The 21,221-nt window shown below is 39.8% G+C and overlaps 2 protein-coding genes across 7 annotated transcripts in view; both read left to right on the top strand.

Moving 5' to 3' along the window:
- The window catches only part of LOC129725042 (cAMP-dependent protein kinase type II regulatory subunit), a 105,083-nt gene that overhangs the window by 49,039 nt on the left and 34,823 nt on the right, over positions 1-21,221 (top strand). The gene's annotated exons all lie outside the window — the stretch shown is intronic.
- LOC129725051 (uncharacterized) lies at positions 16,525-17,636 on the top strand. Its single transcript, XM_055680448.1, has 2 exons — positions 16,525-16,709; positions 16,774-17,636. The coding sequence occupies exon 2, from the start codon at positions 16,780-16,782 to the stop codon at positions 17,530-17,532; it is 753 nt and encodes a 250-aa protein (XP_055536423.1). The 5' UTR covers positions 16,525-16,709; positions 16,774-16,779; the 3' UTR covers positions 17,533-17,636.

Below are 21,221 nucleotides of genomic sequence, written 5' to 3'. Positions count from 1 at the left end.
GCTTGCTATCATTCACATTATCATGAGTTGATTACATTTACCTTTGATAACAGCTTCGTCGAATAGTATCAAAACATTCTATTACAGTTAAAGATATATGTATATTGATGCTTTCTTGTTTTGCACCGCAGCTGCTCGATAAAAGTGACAAACCCGTATCTCACATCTGTATACAAAATCTACTATAGTTAACTGACAAAATCATTCCTGATTGAGCAAGTGGCACGAGTTTACCTGATTGAGCTAGGCACCGGTAGCATGTTAAAAACAGACTAATGATTCGGACCTTCAATAATTCACTAACAAGGTCAGGCGAGGCTTCTTCTTCCTGCGAATTGAAGCAGCGATTTTCAGTTCCGCACACACAAATTCTGTTAACGTAAGCAATATATCAGGCTTGACCTTGTCTACCGATGGATTATTGTGCTTGTTTTCAAGACCGATTAAGAATCTCGACACGCAACTCTTTGGGACCCCAAACCCCATAAATGGTTTCGATCTGCCTTGCGGCTCAACGATCTACAAATCACGACTGCGTGCGTGCAAAAAATATGTACAACAGTCTCCAGTTGGCATGACATGTATCGACGACAAATTATCGGTTTATCTCCGTGTTCGGTATGAGATTTTATCTTTCGTAATGTGTAACAAACTTGAATTTGATTTGAAAAAGCTCTAGTTTATTCCGTTTACTTCCGTTCTACGTGATCAAATTAAAGCAAAACCAAATGAGGATATGCTTACCAAAATAAATAACACAATCATACGCATTTACTAATTTTACAAATTTTCTAAACAAAAACTGAAGGTTCACAATAAACAATCCACTGATTGTCACAGTAGGTGGATTTGATCCTTCGCGTTTTTTTTTTCAATAAAATAGCAATTTATAGCGCTTCGGGTTGACAGCCACGAATTTCTCAGGCTGTGACGAACACGCAATACTCGATAATCGCCATGGTTGCCTCGGTGTTGCATCGTATTTCCTTTGGATTTGATCAGTCGACTGCAGTTGCATGCAATTCTCACGCCATTAGACGGATTGTTCTTGAATATCCAAGTAGATAGTCAGGACATACTCTGTAAGCTTCGCACGCGTGCCACGTCTGGCAAGAGATCGCTCCAATGTCATTCAGTTAATTATTGTCTTTGAAAACGAAACCGATTAGTTCTACACTGGAGAGATTAGCATGGCGTTATTTGTATTGATTTGTCGCTTGGATTTTTTTTTATATTTAACATTAGATAGTTCAATCAACTTGTCAAATGAGTATCTCAGCAGAACAGAACTGTAACAAAACGAAACTAAGACAGTAAACCCATAGCTGAACAACACTAAAGCGAGGCTAAGTGGATTATAAAAGTATGTGTTTTTCGGGGTCTACATCGAAACCAAAACACCAAGAGCATATTGATCAGTTCATTCTGTGCCGAACACGCATCAGTATCGGACGTGTGATCGGTGATCGCTCCGATAGAATATAAAACAAAAGACGTGTGAACAAGTGTTGGCATTGTTTGCCTGGTCGAGTGAAATAAATCCGGGTTCAAGGTCGCGCCTTTGTGCAACTGTTTCACATCGTGACTACCAGCTGGTGCGTAAGCCGATTTGGCTGCTGGCTGAATTGTGCTACAGCAGTGGACGAGACACAAAAGAGGAAAAAGAAGAAGCCATCAGTTGACAGTGAGTTGTATCGCTGTGTGGAGTGATCTCACACCTGGCTCGCTGCTGGTGGCTGTTTGGTGCTGCTGTATTGGTGCTGCTGGCTGTAACGGCTGCAACTTCGAACGATCGGACAACCAACCTTACTGGAAGGGAGAAGTAAAAAGGTACGTGCTCTTGTCGGCGCTAGTGCGCTAGACTTAGTGGGATGGATGTAGATCCCTCGCCTCCCGCGCCACCATCCCCGAACCCCTCCGACCCTGACCCTTCTGTTACCCCCTCCCCTGTTCATTCTTCAGACCCCCTCGCCCCAGGCTTTACCCAGACGGAGCCCAGGGCAGCTATACTGTCTATTTTCGGCCAAAGGCGGGACCGAAATCGAAACAGTTGAACCTCTTGCAGATTTCTAAAGACCTGACGAAGGAGTACAAGGGCGTGACCGAAATTTCCAAGGTCCCGCCTAACAAGCTCCGTGTCGTGGTCAGTAACCTGAAAGAGGCCAACGATATAGCTTGCTCTGAGCTCTTCACACGCGAGTATCGCGTTTACATACCCGCACGAGACGTGGAGATCGACGGTGTCATAACCGATTCGAGTCTGTCCGTCGAGTGTATACTGGCAAGTGCCAAAGGGTGCTTTAAAAACAAAACCTGTCCCGATGTAAAGGTGCTCGACTGCAAGCAATTGCGGTCAGCATCGATCATCGGTGGCAAAACAGTATACACCCCGTCAGACTCGTTTCGAGTTACGTTCGCCGGGTCAGCGCTACCAAGCCACGTCTCGATCCACCGGGTTCGTCTCCCTGTGCGATTATATGTGCCTCGCGTCATGAACTGCCTGAATTGTAAGCAGTTAGGCCACACCGCCGCCTACTGCTGCAATAAGGCACGTTGTGGCAAGTGTGGGGAGAATCATGCGGATGATTCCTGCAGTAAAAATGCTGAAAAATGCATTCACTGTGGGGAGAGTCAGCATGTGCTCTCGACATGTGCGGTGTACATGCAGCGCAGGGATAAAATAAAGAGGTCTCTCAAAGAGCGTTCGAAGCGTTCTTACGCTGAGATGCTGAAGAAGACCGTTACCACTTCTCCCATTACATCAAACCCTTATGATCTGTTGTCCTCTGATGAAACCGATTCTGACGATTCACCAGCGGGAACATCTTACGCCAATCCTGGGGAGTCTAGAAAGAGGAAAAATATTTCCTCTCCTAAACTTCCCAGAAAAGGTCCTAAGATTTCTCAAAGTGAAATGAAAGTTACAAGCAAACCAAACAGTGCTGCGGAAAAACCGAAGCAAACTCCTCCTGGGCTTGCAAATTTAAAGTCCCAGAAGGAGTTCCCAGCACTGCCAGGAACATCTAAAACCCCAGTTGTTTCTTTTGCACATCCAGTTGATGAAACAAACTCTGGATTAGTGAAATTTTCTGACATTGTGGACTGGATTTTTGAAACTTTCAATGTACCCGATCAAATTAAAATTTTTCTTACAGCATTTCTCCCAACAGTTAGATCATTTTTGAAGCAGTGGACTGCCCAATGGCCCCTCCTTGCAGCGATTGTATCCTTCGATGCCTAATTCAACTGCGTATATGAAGGATTCTATCTCTGTCTTACAGTGGAATTGTAGAAGTATTTTACCAAAAATTGATTCGTTTAAAGTTTTGATAAATAAAAACAAATGCGATGCATTTTCCCTTTGTGAAACTTGGCTTACTTCAAATATTGATCTCAACTTCCATGATTTTAATATTATTCGCCTTGATCGAGACACCCCATATGGAGGAGTACTTTTAGGGATTAAAAAGTGCTATTCTTTCTATCGTATTAACCTCCCCTCGATTCCAGGCATCGAAGTTGTCGCATGTCAAATGACAATACAAGGTAAAGAGCTTTGTATTGCCTCAATATATATTCCTCCCAGAGCACAGGTTGGGCAACGGCTGCTCTTTGATTTAATAGAACTTCTTCCCTCGCCACGTTTGATTTTGGGAGACTTCAACTCTCATGGCGTGGCTTGGGGTTCCCCTTACAATGATAACCGCTCCTTTTTAATCTATAACCTTTGCGATGACTTCGACATGACTATTTTAAACAACGGCGAAATGACACGTATCCCGAAACCTCCAGCGCGCCCAAGCGCTTTGGATCTATCCTTATGTTCGACGTCGCTACGGTTGGATTGCACATGGAAGGTAATCCTCGAGCGCTTACGCAAGGATACAAGAGCTTTGCTGGTGAAACTTGCGCAATTGTGACTTGTGTGCGCACTAACACACAGTGGGCCAATTTACTAAAAACGATGAAAAAAAAAATTTAAATATATAAATAAATTAAATAAAACATAATTTAAATTTAAAATTGAATTTAAGAAATAAATTGGTCTCACAATAAAACGGAATTTATTAAAATAATCTTAAATAAGGTTGATAAAATGTCACTGGAAAAATCTCTCGGTAATCAAACCGAACGAGATATATTTTCCAAAAATGCAATCTGCTAAGTTCCTACAAGTGAATCTCCACCACGCTAAAGGCGCATCGGCAGTCCTTAGTAGGAGATTCAAAAAGGAGGAGCTAGACATGGTTCTTATTCAAAAACCATGGTGCAATAAAGGTAAAATATTAGGGATTCAAATGAATTCTGGCAAACTATATTACGACGATTCACAGAGTTCGCCAAGAGCTGCAGTTCTAGTGAACAAAGCAGTAAAATGCTATCCTGTGACAGAATTTGTAAAACGAGATATTGTAGCGGTCATGGTTCAGGTGCCAACCACCAGGGGGAATACTGAGGTAATTGTTGCTTCGGCTTATTTTCCAGGTGAAATAAACGAGGCGGCTCCTCCTGAGATTGCTTCGTTTGTCAAATTTTGCAGAGACAATAATAGGGCATTCATCATAGGCTGTGATGCCAACGCTCACCATACAGTTTGGGGGAGCAAGGGCGTTAATGGTCGTGGTGAGTGCCTATTGGAGTTTCTCTCGTCAAATAATATAGATATATGCAATAAAAGTAACAAACCAACATTTACAAACGCTATCAGAGGTGAAGTTTTGGATCTGACGCTATGCAGTCCAGCAATTTCTGAAAAAATTGCTAACTTGCATGTATCGGATGAAACCTCACTATCTGATCACAAGCACATTTTGTTTGAATGGATTGGTGGAAAACCATCATCTGTTACTTACAGAGATCCTAAAAAAACAGACTGGGATCAATATGCACAATATTTGCGAAAAGATTCACTAAAATGAAATCTATGACAATTCAGCTAAATGAAATGGTGATAAATGCATACAATAAAAGTTGTCCCGCCAAACAATCGTCCTCAAGTAGGGACGTGCCATGGTGGAACAAGAAGCTTAAAAGTCTTCGAAAAAATAGTCGGAAACTTTTTAATAAAGCAAAACGTACTTCAGACTGGGCTCAATATAGAAGAGCCTTAACTGAATATAGCAATGAAATCCGGAAATCTAAAAGAAGGTCTTGGGTTCAAATGTGTGAATCTATAGAAAAAACTCCAGTTGTTTCTAGATTACAAAAGACTCTTGCCAAAGATCATACCGTTGAGCTTGGCAATCTTAAGCGTCACGACGGAATCTATACTAGTGGTCCTCGTGATACCTTAAATCTAATGATGGAAACGCATTTTCCCGGTTCTATTGAAAAGACGGATTCAGCCATCTCTGATTTAGTTGAAATTTGTTCTACGCAGACTAGCTCTTGGTCTGCTAGAACGGAAAATACTGTATCAGATGTGGCGGATGAAATTTTTACGAGAACCAGGGTGGAAAGTGCTATGAGATCCTTTGAGCCTTTTAAGTCTTCAAGTGTAGATGGAATATTTCCAGCATTGCTTCAAAAAGGTGAAGCAATACTAATTCCTTCTCTCATTGAGATTTTCAAGGCCAGTTTAAGGTTGAATCATATTCCATCAAAATGGAGGGTAGTAAGAGTAATCTTTATACCTAAAACTGGGAAGCGTGATAAGACGCATCCTAAATCATTCAGACCCATTAGTCTTTCTTCGGTTTTGTTGAAGACAATGGAAAAAGTGGTGAATGATTTCATTCATACATCTTACATGCAAACAAAACCGCTTTCAAAGTTCCAGTTTGCCTATCAAACTGGAAAATCCACTATAACAGCGCTTCATACGCTGGTCATGAAAATTGTAAAGTCACTTTCAGCTAAAGAAATTGCTCTGTGCTCTTTCTTGGATATTGAAGGTGCTTTTGATAATGCGTCCTATTCTTCAATGTCTAGTGCAATGAAGAACAGAGGATTTCATACGAGCATTGTTAACTGGATTCATACCATGCTTGCAAAAAGAGAAATCACTTCTGAGCTGGGAGGCTCGTCTATCACGATAAGGGCAACGAAAGGATGTCCGCAAGGAGGTGTTCTTTCGCAACTTATGTGGTCTTTGGTGGTGGACGATCTTCTCAAAAGCTTAGAAGCAAAAGGTTTCGAAGTTGTGGGCTTTGCAGATGACATAGTCATCTTGGTAAGAGGAAAGTTCGACAACATAGTTTCGGAAAGAATGCAGGAGGCTCTGGAGTATACCCAGTCTTGGTGTATAAAGGAGGGTCTCAGCATTAATCCGACAAAAGCTGTAATCGTACCTTTCACTAGAAAGAGGAAATTCAATCTAAAAACTCTCAAGCTTGGAGGAGTAGAAATTCCATTCAGTGAACAGGTTAAATACTTAGGAGTTATCCTTGATGCCAAGCTAAACTGGAATGCACATCTTGACTATGCAATCAACAGGGCGGTCAGTGCATTATGGTTGTGCTCCAAAACCGTTGGGAGAAAGTGGGGCTTGAGACCGAAAATGGTGATGTGGATATTCACATCTATTATACGTCCAAAACTGACCTACGCTGCGTTAGTGTGGTGGTCAAAAACCAAAGAGTCCACCGCTAGAACAAAGCTAGATAAAGTTCAACGACTTGCGTGCATTGCTATAACAGGAGCAATGAAAAGCACCCCGTCAAAAGCTCTTGATGCAATTATTCATCTGCTGCCGTTGTACGAATACGTGCAACTAGAAGCAGAAAAGAGTGCCTTGAAGCTAAAAAGAACAAAAACTATATTGTCAGGTGATCTTGTGGGTCACCTGACAATACTGGACTTTTTCAAAAAAGGGCCAGTGATGAGTATGAATGGAGACTGGATGGCACCTCAGGATAACCATGATATTCCCTACAAGGTATGCGAAACGTCGCGTGCAGACTGGGAAGTCGGAGTTCCTGATGTCCGTCCCGGTTCAACGATATTTTTCACAGATGGCTCAAAAATAGGTACCAAAACTGGTGCAGGAATCTTCGGCCCTGGAATTAATATTTCAGTGGCAATGGGACACTGGCCAACAGTGTTTCAAGCAGAGATTTTTGCAATCCTTGAATGTGCGAATGTATGTCTGACTAGGAAATACATACATGCAAATATTTGTATTTTCTCTGACAGTCAAGCAGCACTGAAAGCACTTGATGCTTATAAATGTACATCCAAGATTGTCTGGGAATGTATTCTCACATTGCGACAGCTATGTCAAACAAACTCAGTAAATTTGTATTGGGTTCCAGGACATTGTGGCATTGGTGGGAATGAAAAGGCAGACGAACTTGCAAAACAAGGATCTAACTCACAGTTTATCGGCCCAGAACCTTTCTGCGGTATATCAAACTGTGCAGTGAAAATGGAGCTTAAACGCTGGGAGGAACAAAAGGTGATAACCAATTGGTTTGATGTCAAAAAGTGTTCCCAATCTAAAAGATTTATCACACCAAACGAAAATCATTCGAAAAAGCTCCTAGAGCTCAACAAAAGAGCTCTTTGTGCATACGTCGGCCTAGTAACGGGGCACTGTCCGAGTAGATATCATTTAAAGAACATTGGCCGGGTTCAGGATGATATCTGTCGCTTTTGTAATATGGAAAGCGAGACATCGGAACATCTGCTGTGCAGTTGTGGTGCATTATTTAAACGCAGATCAAGGTTTCTTGGCAGTGGCTGTTTACAGCCCAAAGAGATTTGGTCTTTGAATCCTGGGAAGGTGATTGGCTTCATAAACCATATTTCACCTGACTGGGAGCGTGTCGGTGCAGGTACCTGATCACTCAACAATAGTGGTCATTGTATTTTGCAAGGGGACACGTATAGCAATTGACTGGGATATATATTACAAAAGTTCACATCAATGGACAACGTAATTCTAATTCCCTAACAAAAAAAAAATCCTCGATCCTCACGGTAGCGACCATTTGCCTATTCTTATTTCAATTAATAACGGGTCAACTCGCATGCGACCAGTTGACATTCCGTATGACCTCACACGGAATGTCGATTGGAAGTTATACGAGGAAATGAATTCAAAAGCGGTCGATTCGATTCAACATCATCCACCACTTGAAGAATACAACCTCCTCGCGGGCTTGATTCTCGACGCCGCGTTGCAAGCCCAAACGAAGAAATATCCCGGCGTAACGATTAAAGAACGGCCTCCCACTCCGTGGTGGGACCAAGAGTGCTCCGATGTCTACATGCAAAGATCCGACGCGTTTTTGGCCTACCAGAAGGGAGGTATACCTGGCGACTATTTACGGTATTCGGAGCTTGATACCAAGCTTAAAAGCTTGGCTAAAGCAAAGAAACGCGGATATTGGCGTCGGTTCGTGAACGAGACGTCGAGGGAGACATCGATGAGCACTCTTTGGAACACAGCCCGAAGAATGCGGAATCGCGTAGCGGTCAACGAAAGCGAGGAGTCTTCAAGTAGGTGGATATTTGATTTTGCCAGGAAAGTATGTCCGGACTCTGTTCCTGAGCAAAATATTGTTCGTGATGCGTCTCCGGGCCACGACGCGATAGAATCACCTTTTACGATGGCAGAATTTTCAGTTGCCCTCCTGTCCTGTAACAATAACGCGCCTGGGTTAGATAGAATCAAATTCAACTTGTTGAAGAATCTACTCGGCAATGCCAAGAGGCGCTTGTTGAACTTGTTCAATAAGTTCCTGGAGCAAAACATTGTACCGCAGGAATGGAGGCAAGTGAAGGTGATCGCCATCCAAAAACCAGGGAAACCAGCTTCTGATCACAACTCTTATAGGCCGATTGCAATGCTATCCTGTATCCGGAAATTGGTGGAAAAAATGATACTCCGTCGTTTAGACCATTGGGTCGAATCAAATGGCCTACTATCGGATACTCAATTTGGCTTCCGCCGTGCCAAAGGGACGAACGATTGTCTTGCGCTGCTTTCAACAGATATTCAGCTGGCGTATGCTCGCAAAGAACAAATGGCGTCTGCGTTCTTGGACATTAAGGGGGCTTTTGATTCCGTTTCTATTGACATTCTTTCGGGCAAACTTCACCGACAAGGATTTTCTCCAATTTTAAACAATTTTTTGCAAAATTTGTTGTCCGAAAAGCACATGCATTTTACGCACGGCGATTTGGCAACTTTTCGCATTAGCTACATGGGTCTTCCCCAGGGCTCATGTTTAAGCCCCCTTCTTTACAACTTTTATGTAAATGACATCGACGAATGTCTGGCAAATTCATGCACGATAAGACAACTTGCAGACGACAGTGTAATCTCTGTTACAGGAGCCAAAGCTGCCGATTTGCAAAGACCATTGCAAGATACCTTGGACAATTTGTCTGCTTGGGCTTTACAGCTAGGTATCGAATTCTCTCCGGAGAAGACTGAGATAGTAGTTTTTTCTAGGAAGCATGAACCTGCTCAGCTTCAAACACAATTAATGGGTAAAACGATTTCTCAGGTTTTGGTACACAAATATCTTGGTATCTGGTTCGACTCTAAAGGCACCTGGGGTTGTCACGTGAGGTATCTGATGAAAAAACGTCAACAAAGAGTGAATTTTCATCGTACAATAACCGGACAATGGTGGGGAGCCCATCCAGGAGACCTTATAAGGCTTTACCAAACAACGATATTGTCTGTTATTGAATACGGGTGTTTCTGCTTCCGCTCCGTAGCAAACACACATCTGATCAAACTGGAGCGAATACAATATCGTTGTTTGCGTATCGCCTTAGGTTGCATGCAATCGACCCATACGATGAGTTTGGAGGTCTTAGCTGGAGTACTACCATTGAAAAACCGCTTTTGGAGCCTGTCTTCTCGTATTCTTATCAAATGTGAGGTCTTAACCCTTCCCGTGATTGAAAATTTTGAATGGTTAATCGAACTTAATTCTCAAACCCGTTTCATGACATTGTATTTCCATCACATGTCCCAAAATATTAACCCTTCTTCGAATATTCCAAATCGTGTCGACTTATCAAATACTTCTGATTCTACTGTGTTTTTCGATACATCCATGATAGAAGAAACTCGTGGAATCCCGGATCATTTACGCGTGCAGCAGATCCCCAAAATTTTTTCCAATAAATATCGAAACATCAACTGCAACAATATGTTCTACACTGACGGATCACTTCTTGATGGGTCCACTGGCTTCGGTATTTTCAATAACAATTTAACCGTCTCCCATATGCTCGATAATCCTGCTTCTGTTTACGTCGCAGAATTGGCTGCAATTAAGTACACCCTAGGGATTATCGAAAAAATGCCCACGGACCATTATTTCATCTTTACGGACAGTCTCAGTTCCATTGAGGCTCTCCGATCGATGAAAGATGTTAAGCACTCTCCGTATTTCCTGGGGAAAATACGGGAACATCTGAGTGCTTTATCCGAAAAATCGTTTCAGATTACCTTAGCGTGGGTCCCTTCTCACTGCTCGATACCGGGCAATGAGAAAGCGGACTCTTTGGCTAAGGTGGGCGCAACAAACGGTGATATTTATGGAAGACCAATTGCTTTTAATGAATTTTTCGCACTTGTACGTCAGAATACGATCATCAGTTGGCAAAATGCTTGGACCAGAGGGGAATTGGGAAGGTGGTTACATTCCATAATCCCCAAAGTATCGACGAACCCGTGGTTCAAGGGGTTGGATGTAGGTCGGGATTTCATTTGCGTGATGTCCCGGCTTATGTCCAATCACTATAGATTTGACGCGCATCTCCGTCGTGTTGGGCTCGGGGAAGGTGGTATCTGTGCCTGTGGTGAGGGTTATCACGACATAGAGCATGTGGTTTGGTCATGCCCTGTACACCGTGACGCCAGGTCTAAATTAATAGCTTCCCTGCAGGCCGAAAGTAGGCAGCCGGCTGTTCCTGTTCGTGATGTCTTGGCGAGCAGTGACCTATCCTACATGTCCCTTATATACGTTTTCCTGAAATCCATCCACGCCCCAGTTTAATCCTATTCCCTTCCGCCTACATCCAACCAAACGACAAGAACACGTTAAGACCCCGGATCCGGAAACAGCAACTAGACCCGCGCGATACTCTCAGGTCCCGAGGGAGACAACCCAATATGCCAGTCCGTAATATCTTGGCCAAGCAGCGGAACATATTCAATATGCTGCTTACCTATGGCGATGGAAACACAAAAACAAATCAGTGCTTTTAATGCAAAACATTCTAGCTTTAAGTTAGATTTAGTTTCAGCTCGTAGTCGGCAGCGAGGATAAAAAATTTGCTTTTAGTTATTAAGATACTTTAGAAAGTAAGCTACCAGATATAATTGGCGCCGTTAAACATTAAATTGTATTTGTGCCGTGTCAAATAAATTAAAGATGAAGAAAAAAAAAATATTGATCAGTTCCTTTCAGTATCCTTGCTTCATGGCCATAGAGCCACAGGGAGAATCGGTGTATTATAGAGTGCTAGTTTTGTACGGGTTTGCAGGTTACGCAAGCCGTAGTAGGCCTTGTTTGCCGCCGCTGTCCGCCTCGTTATTTCACAGCTAACCTCATTGTCGCACGTCACCAATGTATTCAGACAAATAATTTCGTCGAATACTTCAAATGTTTCCTCATCTATCACCACCACAGCACCGGGGGTGCTGCGGCTACCATGCTCTCAGTTTTGCTGGTTTAGTTCGACCATAATTCGCCATAACTCATTTCTCTTGACTGAGTCGTACGCTGCCTACGATAAAGCTGTTCGCTCCAGATTTTGAAAAGTTCGGTGGTAATGTCATCGTTTTCAGCTGCCTTGCAATTTCTCAGCTTCCTCACCTCGTTGACAATCATTCTCAATATCCATCCTGTTCCTTTTGACGCTTCTCTCTTCCTCGTCGTTCAACAGCACACTGAAATGATGTTTCCAACGCCTGTCTGCTTCTGATTTAGCGGTAGGGAGATATGATTCATTCAATAGTCGATCGTAATCAAGAATAACGAAAATCAACATGGATAGAAGGTGAATGTTCTAAACATTAAAAATATTATAGTAAAGCATACATAATAATTGATTTTTTAAAAGTAAGTAATACAAAATTAAGTAAAGTTCGAAATAATCACCCAACACCAACTCCAATTTTGTGCTCTTCAAACTTCGTGTATCTTCGGGCATATGAGACGTACAATCGGTAAATTCGGAATTTAAGCCAATTTTTTTATTTTTTATTTTTATTTTTTACAACACTTTACCTAGGTGTTCATCCCGTAAAAAAGGTCGTCAAAAAGTTTTCTTTGAATATTTGGCACAAACGAAAGACTTTTGACTCATGGTTTTGTATATAACTGCACTTGCGTTTGTTCTATTGACAGGCTTCCTGTTCCGATTGACCCACTTATACGCACTGCCTGATGTCATAAAATCAGAAATAGTGTACGCTATACAAAAGAGTTATTTTCCCTTGGAAGCTGTTTTCTTCAGCACGTCACAAAAACTTGTCTGGAACGGCTATGTAATGTATGTGGCCAGGCAGTGTTGGAAAGTGTAAACGCTATTTACGCTATGGATGGCATGATGCTACACTTGTGCAGTTACATGCCAACCATTGTTGCTGGAGCACACATTGTATTACGTGCATAATGAGACAGATTTTATCAAAGACATTATTAGTTGCCTCTAGAATGCGAGGCCAGTGTGTTCCGCTATTATTCTTGGATTATAAGTGGCGGTAACAGGAGGACAATGTTTATGAGAACAGGATTTTTTTCACTGTCTACAGTGAATGTTTTGTTGGTGATTATATCATTTCTATGAATGAGAGCATATGTTATATGTACCTAAAATGTTTTGAAGTTTTCCTTCAACTTCGTCTACAGAAAAGCACAACAACGATGTACAACGTGTAAGGTACCACCAAGTAATAATACTATATTCTCCTAACGGTTTTATCAAAGCAATGACCTTTGGTCTTATAACGGCAAGGCGCGTTGTAAAAATCGTAAATAATACTAATAGCCATCAATGCATCTGTAGCACAAATGTTATAAAGCATATTTAATCTGCCTAGGAATAATCATTTTTATCGTGTAACTCTAGTGATCTTACATTTAATTAATAACGTAGCTGAAGGATACGAAGAAGCTCGTGTAAGTGGAAAGAAACTTATATGAATCCACCGGTGGTGCGACATATATTATATAAATTCGTTCAAGATAATTTCGGTCTCTTGGCAGTCGTTACACCATTGTTTACACTGAAATGAAATAATTACCTTTTCATTTTCTAAATAAAATTGATAGCTTGCTTTGGAATCATTGTGAAACTGACTATTTTGAATTAGTTTGTGGATGACCGAAAAACGGAAGATTTGTTTTAGAATTTAAATTTTAGATTATTGAAAGCTTATGTGAAATTGAAATGTTCATGCAATAGATAAAATGGCTAAGTTGGAAAATAGTTAAATGTGTGTGAGAAGAATGTTAAGATATTTTGCGAGTGCTATTATCAGTTAGCTGAATAGTAATAGTAGCTAAAAGTTATTATCTAGCAAGAAATATCAAATACGATGATTTAGCGAAACAACAATCAATATTTGGGTTTCCTTCGTACTGGCAGGCTGCACAGAGATACGGCGTGATTTACGAAAAATCCTTTTTTTATAATCAATACACGAATAGCATAACAGAACATAAAATGTTTTATTGCTTCAAAGCTCCATACCATCTGCATCTGCTTATTTTGCTCCAGTCTGCAGGCTAAATGGTGAGAAAGTGACATACATACTGCACATGCTGGCATCCTAGGCAACTTATAAGATTTTTTTTTGAGGTGGTTTGAAAGCCGTACTTGAACTTGTATTTAGTTTAGTAATACTTGTATTTAGTTATTCGAGACGTTTGTAAAATTATCAACCATTTTTTTTTATTTTCGTCTGGGTCAGTCATTTGTTATCAGTACAGTTTTTCCAAATCCATTAAATAATGTCGAAAACTTAAACTTAAAAACAACAACTTTATTATCTTGTAATTGGTAAGTGATAACTTATCATTTACCAATTACAGTATAATAAAGTTGTTGTTTTTAAGTTTCAGTTTTCGACATTATCTAATGGATTTGAAAAAACTGTAGATTTTAACACACATAGTTGAATGCATGAGCAAATTATGTACTATTGAAAGTTTAAATCTTGATTTTACCGAACTATATTCAAACTTTACACCTTATACACCGCTCGGATATGTTAGCACAACCCTGATTATTATTTATGCTAACAATTACCTGACAAAACCGGATGACACAATTTTGCACCGATAGCTCTACCGACAAACCAGAATCTTTAGCTTCTACATTTTCCTTTCACTCGTGAACATCACCCTAAGGATGATGGAGCGCTCGGATGAAATAAGGAAATATTGAAATGTGCATCACTCAGAAAATTGGCGCTGTGGTTATTTATCGGTATTGGTGGCATGCCTACCGGTACAAGAAAGGAGATGCTGGTAAAGTTGACACACGGGGGTGGTGTTTTTATTTCAAATTTTATGGATCGAAAGTTGCTTATGAAGGGAAGGGGAAATTTTGATCACTAAAGGACTTTTTATTGCTTCTTTCGCAGAAAATCTGCAATAATATTATTATCTGCGGAATTTTATATGATTTTCATCTTGAGAGCTTCTGCAATGTCAATAAAAAAGTCGATGAATTTCTGGTCCCCTTTGTCAATACTAGCTAGCAAGAAATAAAAACTGAAGTTATTTATTACTGTCAAACCTACTTTTCCTCATAAACAATTCAACGACAGGGTTTGGCTGTAGTATATTGGGAAACACTCTTTCTATTGCATTGCTGTCGTTGGACTGTTTTTAAGCTAAGTTAAACACAACTTATTTATTATATTGTTACTAATAGATAATAATGTTATTTTCATCTTGATAATTTAACAAACTTCTAAGATGTTTAAAACGTTTCAAAAACCTAGATTCTGATGAAATTTGTTTAATTTTCCTTTTTTTGTCATTTTTGAAGCGAATGTATCATTTTTTACAACTCACGGTTATGCGAACGTGTAGTTTATTCAAATGTAGGTATCCAAAAAAAAAAAACAATCTTTTCTAAAAAAGATAAAACTCTAATTGTTTTGAAATGTTTTATAAAGCAATCAATTTATAAAATAACGCAAATTAGTTTTTAAATGATTTAGTTAAAGTTTAATCGAATTCCACTGTAAAAGTATCAACACTGCAATTTGATAGGACTTTTGTGCTCAATGCAATAATCAGTGCCATGTGAAAGAAAGATTCGAACAGAGAATCAGTCCAATATTCGATGTCATATTTTCGCACCCCATGGCTAATATAATGCTGCTGGCAATCGACGAATGATTATTTATGTTTTTCATATATCTTTATACGCAGAACAATCTCGTTAAGTAACTTCGATTTCGTGTGCACTTGGCCGTAGGCTGATACCATGATTACTCAATAAAGTTTTCTGCGACATCACTTATTTGGAAGCATTCTTCTTCACAACACAAAAACTTATATTGTCGGAGGAATCTTATTTCAAACAATCGTTTTGACAAGTTAATCTTTCATTAAATAGCTCAAATACTTTTTTCTTAGGTTGAGTACTAGTTGCACTCTCAGAAGTCAGAAAAAACGTGACTACACTTGACTTCTTTTGATTCATATTTCACATGATTACTGCACTATTTGTTCCATCTGCACTGTCTTTCGTTATAATTAGGCTGTCTTTTGCACATTTCGAATGATTGAATACGATACGACAACTTACTTCTTAAACTAGAAGGTACACTACCAACTGAGAAGTCACATTATACACTTCGTATGTATTTTGTCGCTAAAAACGAATTTTATTGATAAGTTCGAGTTTTTTAACAATATAAAAAAACATCATCATGTTCTTCGTTGCTTTTCATTCACTGTTATAGTCTTCGTAGTTTGTATGTAAACCAAATGGTTTGAAATGAATCAATAAAAATATGTTTTTTTTTCGGTTTACAAGAGGGGAGCTGACTTATAAATATTTACACAAAATTTTTGTTACATGCCATTTACAGACCTCGTTCGATTTTGGCACGTTTCGTTTTTGGTACGGTTCAATTTTGGACGTGTTGCCACCAGCAACCATCCAAGCGTTGAATTGAATTTTCTCTTCAGTCCGGTAGGCATCATAAAAAATTTAAATTTGGACGTGTTGCCAATATCGTACATGGCCTGTACATATAATAATGGTTTGTTTGCCACCGCAGTCCATTCGTGGCTAGTCAGCCTATACACCAGAGAGACGCCGAGACACTCACCGTTAAGGCAGCTGTCAACATCAAAACGGGCGATCTGTATAATTTTGCATTGCCGTTATCCGTTTTGATGTTGACAGTTGCCTTAACGGTGAGTGTCTTGTCATTTCTCTAATGTATAGGTTCGCTATTCGTGGCAGTGCACACCAGCCCTCCTAGCATCTGATTTTGGCATCAGTTCTTTTTTGGCTCGGTTCGTTTTTGGCATGCACCTTATCTGATCCGTTATATGGCACCGGTTTTGAGAGAGGTGTACCATGCAGCTGCGTCGTTGTGCGCGTGTGCTGTTTCGGTTTTAAACTTCTGAAAATGAATTGAGTGCGGCAGTCTGTGTTCGTCTAGAGAGTAGCAGCAGGCAGTTATTTAGAGGAGATTTTGTGGAACATTTATAAAAGTTTTAACATATTTTTAAATAGAACAAAGTTCATAGCTAAATAAAAGAGTTAGTCTGGTTTATGAACCATAATGATTGGTCGAATAATTTTTACTCGTGGAATTACTTTCAGGTGAAAATGGCTTCATCAGGTCGAGCAATAGAGAAATCTAAGCGAAATAGTTTGACTTTGGAGCAGAAAGCTCAGATTGTACAGCTATTGAAAGAAAGGAAGCACTCAAAGTCAGATCTTGCCAAGTGTTTCAATGTGGATAGATCAACAATCAGAAAGATTGAAATTCGGCAGCAACAAATATTGCAAACGGTTTCCACAGGCAGTATGTCGGAAAGCTTTAGTCAAAGGAAGTACGTTACTACAGGAAAGTACAGCAACCTGGAGCAAATCTTGTACGATTGGTACACTTACATGTCAGACCAGCAGGGGATTGTTTCAACAAATGAATTGTTAGCCAAAGCAAAGGAGCTTGCTTCAGCTTTGAATATTGGTGAAAATTTCAAGTGCAGTGAGCGCTGGGTTCGTAATTTTAAGAAACGTTTCGCTTTATGCCCAACCAATAGTGATGCAAACAAAAATCATCTAAAGGATGGTACTTCTGGTAGTTTTGCTTATTCCATCGATGCTAACAGCGCTTTTCACCCTCTTCATTATGAAAATAGTGATGATGAATTTGCAGAGGATAATAAAATTAACATTGAAGAAGTGAGCCTTGGCGAAGGTGTGAATCGTCCTAATAGTTCCGAAAGAAATGAAAAAGTAATAGAAAACTTAACTTTTGTGATTGAGTGGGCTGAAGAAAACCAGATTGAGTTTAAACACATACTAAGTTTGAAAGAGATTCTCGCCCTAGCAGAAAAAAAACATTGTAGTTGAAATGCTTGAATGAAAATTGTAACACTGTTGATCAATTGATTGTGAATTTATTTTAAACATTGTAATTGGAGTGATGTTTTCTGCTAATAAACATAAGCGCCACGATAAGCTCTCACAAAATATTTGGTGAGCCTTTTTTATTCTCAAACACACCGTTCAAAGAGTTCACAGTTTCCGAAGATTGCATTGGAAATACATTGGTCACAATTGGTTGATCAAGTTCAATGTAGTTGCTGTTCACATTTATTGTTAATTCTCATCGATTGGAGGTTTGAAAGACTTTAAAAATCAACGAAACGTGTCGAATATTATGGAGTTTTGACATGACATTCCTGGTTAAAATACATTCTATAGCTCTGAGACTCATAGACCTATTTTCTACGATATATCCTCGGAGTCGTTCTTTTACCGCATGTTACATGGAGGTCCACCCGATAAAAGACGAAAAACGCTCTTCTCAGTGCATACAAATTAAAGTGATATCCTGTATGTATTACTTTTTAAGTAGGACATTGCTGGCTGATTTGTTATGCAAATCTTGCGATAAAGAGTCCATAGTAAACAGCGATAATCAGTACCACACAAAATCGTTTCCCATCCCTATCAACCAAGAGGCTACAAAATCCACTTTCATTAGCACAGGGGCAATCCGGCCGATATCCGATCCCACTTCCAGTATCTTATTTGCATACTATCATTATTATCATAACCTTTAAATCACTCACAGCATCGTCGCTGCTAGAGTACTCATGGCTTCGTTTAGCGTTAGGGTGGTTCAAATTTTTTTCATTCCAGTCAGTTTTTCAACGTGCTAGCAAGTTGACAAGAGCCGAGTTTAAGGATTAAATCTTATTGAACGCAACCGGAGCACCAAAACGAAAACAAAAACAGAAATCATTCTACATATATATCAAGGGCGGATATCGCCGTCAGATGAATCTGTTTTCTATGTATTTTCGAGCTGTTGCTGTGAAACAAGGGAGTATATTTTCTTGTCGGTGGTTACCGCGCACTTCAGAAGCTCATTCATTCGTGCGATCCTGTACACATCTTATATCCCCTCCCGTCAGCTAATGCTCGGTTTATTAGTGGTTTTGCCTCTACGTCGCTTGTTTGATCCTATATGTGGCATATGGTAGAAGCGACAGTCGAACAAATTTCCTCGTTGTGAAGTTTCGATAAGGATTAAAGTTGAGGACTCTATACCGTGGAACCGTACTGTTATGACTCAGCAAGGTACATATACTGCGAAATACGGCAAGCTTACGGCTTCATTACCCTTAGATAATCTGGGCTGTGAATTGATTCACACATATTTCAGTAACGTGGTGTAAACCAAGCAGTGAAAATTGATGCTCATCGTAGGTAGGTTGAGGGCTGGGAAATAAAGATGCATATGAGTTAATATATGTTGCACAGGAAAGATGAACTACGGTATTGAGCCGTTTTATACTGGGGATGCGACTATTAGGATGAGAGAATTTTTTGTATATAATGAATCATGCTAAATAAAACATGCTAAATAAATTTCACAATTACCATGGTCGAGTTTGAGGAAACCACATGGTTGGATCCGTTTTGGCGTTGATCATCTTATTATCTAGGGCAGCGGTTCTCAATCTTTCTTTGTCCGCGTACCCCTTGGCAATATTTTTCATATCGATTGTACCCCTTGGCGTGGAATGTTCTCGCAGAGAGGGAAAGAGTAGAGGTAGATCTTGTTGTGCTGGCCTAGTTCAGGTTTCAAATTGAACTGTGGTTTGTTTGATTGCTACAGGGATGTTTTAAGAGCAAGATTGAACAACAAATGTAGTATTATAGAAAAAGTTTGCTTTGTCCGCCATTACTGGTTTTTCTTTCGCGTACCCCCTGAAAGCTTTCGAGTACCCCCAGGGGTACGCGTACTCCAGGTTGAGAACCGCTGATCTAGGGTATTTGTTCTATTATAGTCTCAGATCACCTTCCTGCGAAAGATTAGTTCTTTGTGACCCTATGAATCATCCTGACGGTATTAGAATAGATACCCCAGCTAAAGCACGTTTTTATGGTATTTTCGTTCAGCAGTGCGTCTTGAGCTGCTCGACAGATCAGACGTATTTTCGGTTGCTTGTGGACTGGTCTTTGACTGTCTATAGCTTCAAAGTTTGTGTTTTGTCAGCGTGTCTTTTAAAGATTACCTGGAAGTTAACTTACAACAGTCTTTCTCAAGACTACCTATTTCTTTCTTTCTCAATACTTGCAATTTGATATTATTTTTGAACTCTTTTCGTATCACCTGAAATGGCAGGACGAAAAAAGAAACCACGCATCGCTACGGGGAGGAAAAGAGGGGCATCTCTTTCTGAAACTAGCTTATGCAGTGAAAATTTATATGATATTCAGCCTGAGCAAGAAGCCGGCGAAATTGAAATGTTCGAAAGTAAAACTATTCAAAGTGAAATTTCTGTAAAAAAGGAGAAAGTTCCACCTATTGTGGTAACTATTGCTTCTGAATTTTATGTTTTTAAAAGAGAACTTTCTACGTTTCTCTCCGACGTCAAGGTTACTTATCAAATTGGCCGAAGAGGCGAATACCGTTTACTAGCCCAAACATTGAAAGATTGGAATCGTCTTATTCAGTATTTAACTGAAAAGATGTATAATTTTTTTACATATGATACGAAGAGCGCCAAGCCGTTCAAGGTCGAATTGAAATGTCTCACCAACGATCAAACCGTTGATGAGATCAAAATTACTTTGACAGAATTACTTGGTATAGCCCCTACCCAAGTAATTCTGATGAAACAAAAATCACGAGGCGAAAACAGTCAGCGAACTGGAATTTCCCTTGTAAATTATTTAATTCATTTTAACCGCAGTGAGGTTAATAACTTAAATTTTTTTGAAAAAGCACATGCTTTATATAACGTGCGTGTAAAATGGGAATTATATCGAAAGTTTGGCGGAGGTGAAAAGCATATCACCCAATGCCGTGTTTGCCAACGTTATGGCCATGGTTCAAAGTTTTGTAACATGGACCAAAAATGCCTCATTTATGGAGACTCTTCTCACAAAAAGGACACATGTCCTGTGAAAGAGAGTAAAAATTTTCGCTGTGCGAATCGTAACGGCAACCATATGTCGAATTTTTATCAATGCCCAGCCCGTTTAGCAATTGTTAAGGCAAGGCAAGGTAAACAAAATTCAAAACAAAATTCTCCAAGCGTACCAGTGACGCATAGTTTACCTACTCCTTTGCATACCCGTTTAACTTATGCACAGGTAACAGGTAGTTCGAACATTATACCGCCGCATTATAGTGTTGGTAGTTCGAAAATGACCGTTAATATGGGTAAGCAAAACACGCTAGAAAATAATTGTACACCTATTACTCCAGCTAATATTGCTGCCGAAAATATTTTTTCTAATGTCAACTGCCTGGGGCCTATTACGACAGGTAAACTTTCTTTTTTGCAACAGGCAATGTTCGATCTTATGAACGCCATGTTGCAGGCAAAATCAATGTTTGAAGCCATTCAAATAGGCACAGATTTTACTATTAAAATTGTTTCTAATTTAAAATTTAGCAATGATTTTAAATAAAACAATTAAAATATTAAATTGGAATGCTCGCTCATTGAAGGCCAATGAGAATGAGCTTTTTAATTTTTTAGCAGTAAATAATGTGCATATTGCAATTATTACTGAAA

Source organism: Wyeomyia smithii, chromosome 2 (assembly GCF_029784165.1).
Source record: "Wyeomyia smithii strain HCP4-BCI-WySm-NY-G18 chromosome 2, ASM2978416v1, whole genome shotgun sequence".
Classification (NCBI taxonomy): domain Eukaryota; kingdom Metazoa; phylum Arthropoda; class Insecta; order Diptera; family Culicidae; genus Wyeomyia; species Wyeomyia smithii.
This window is presented reverse-complemented; position numbering and strand designations above follow the sequence as displayed.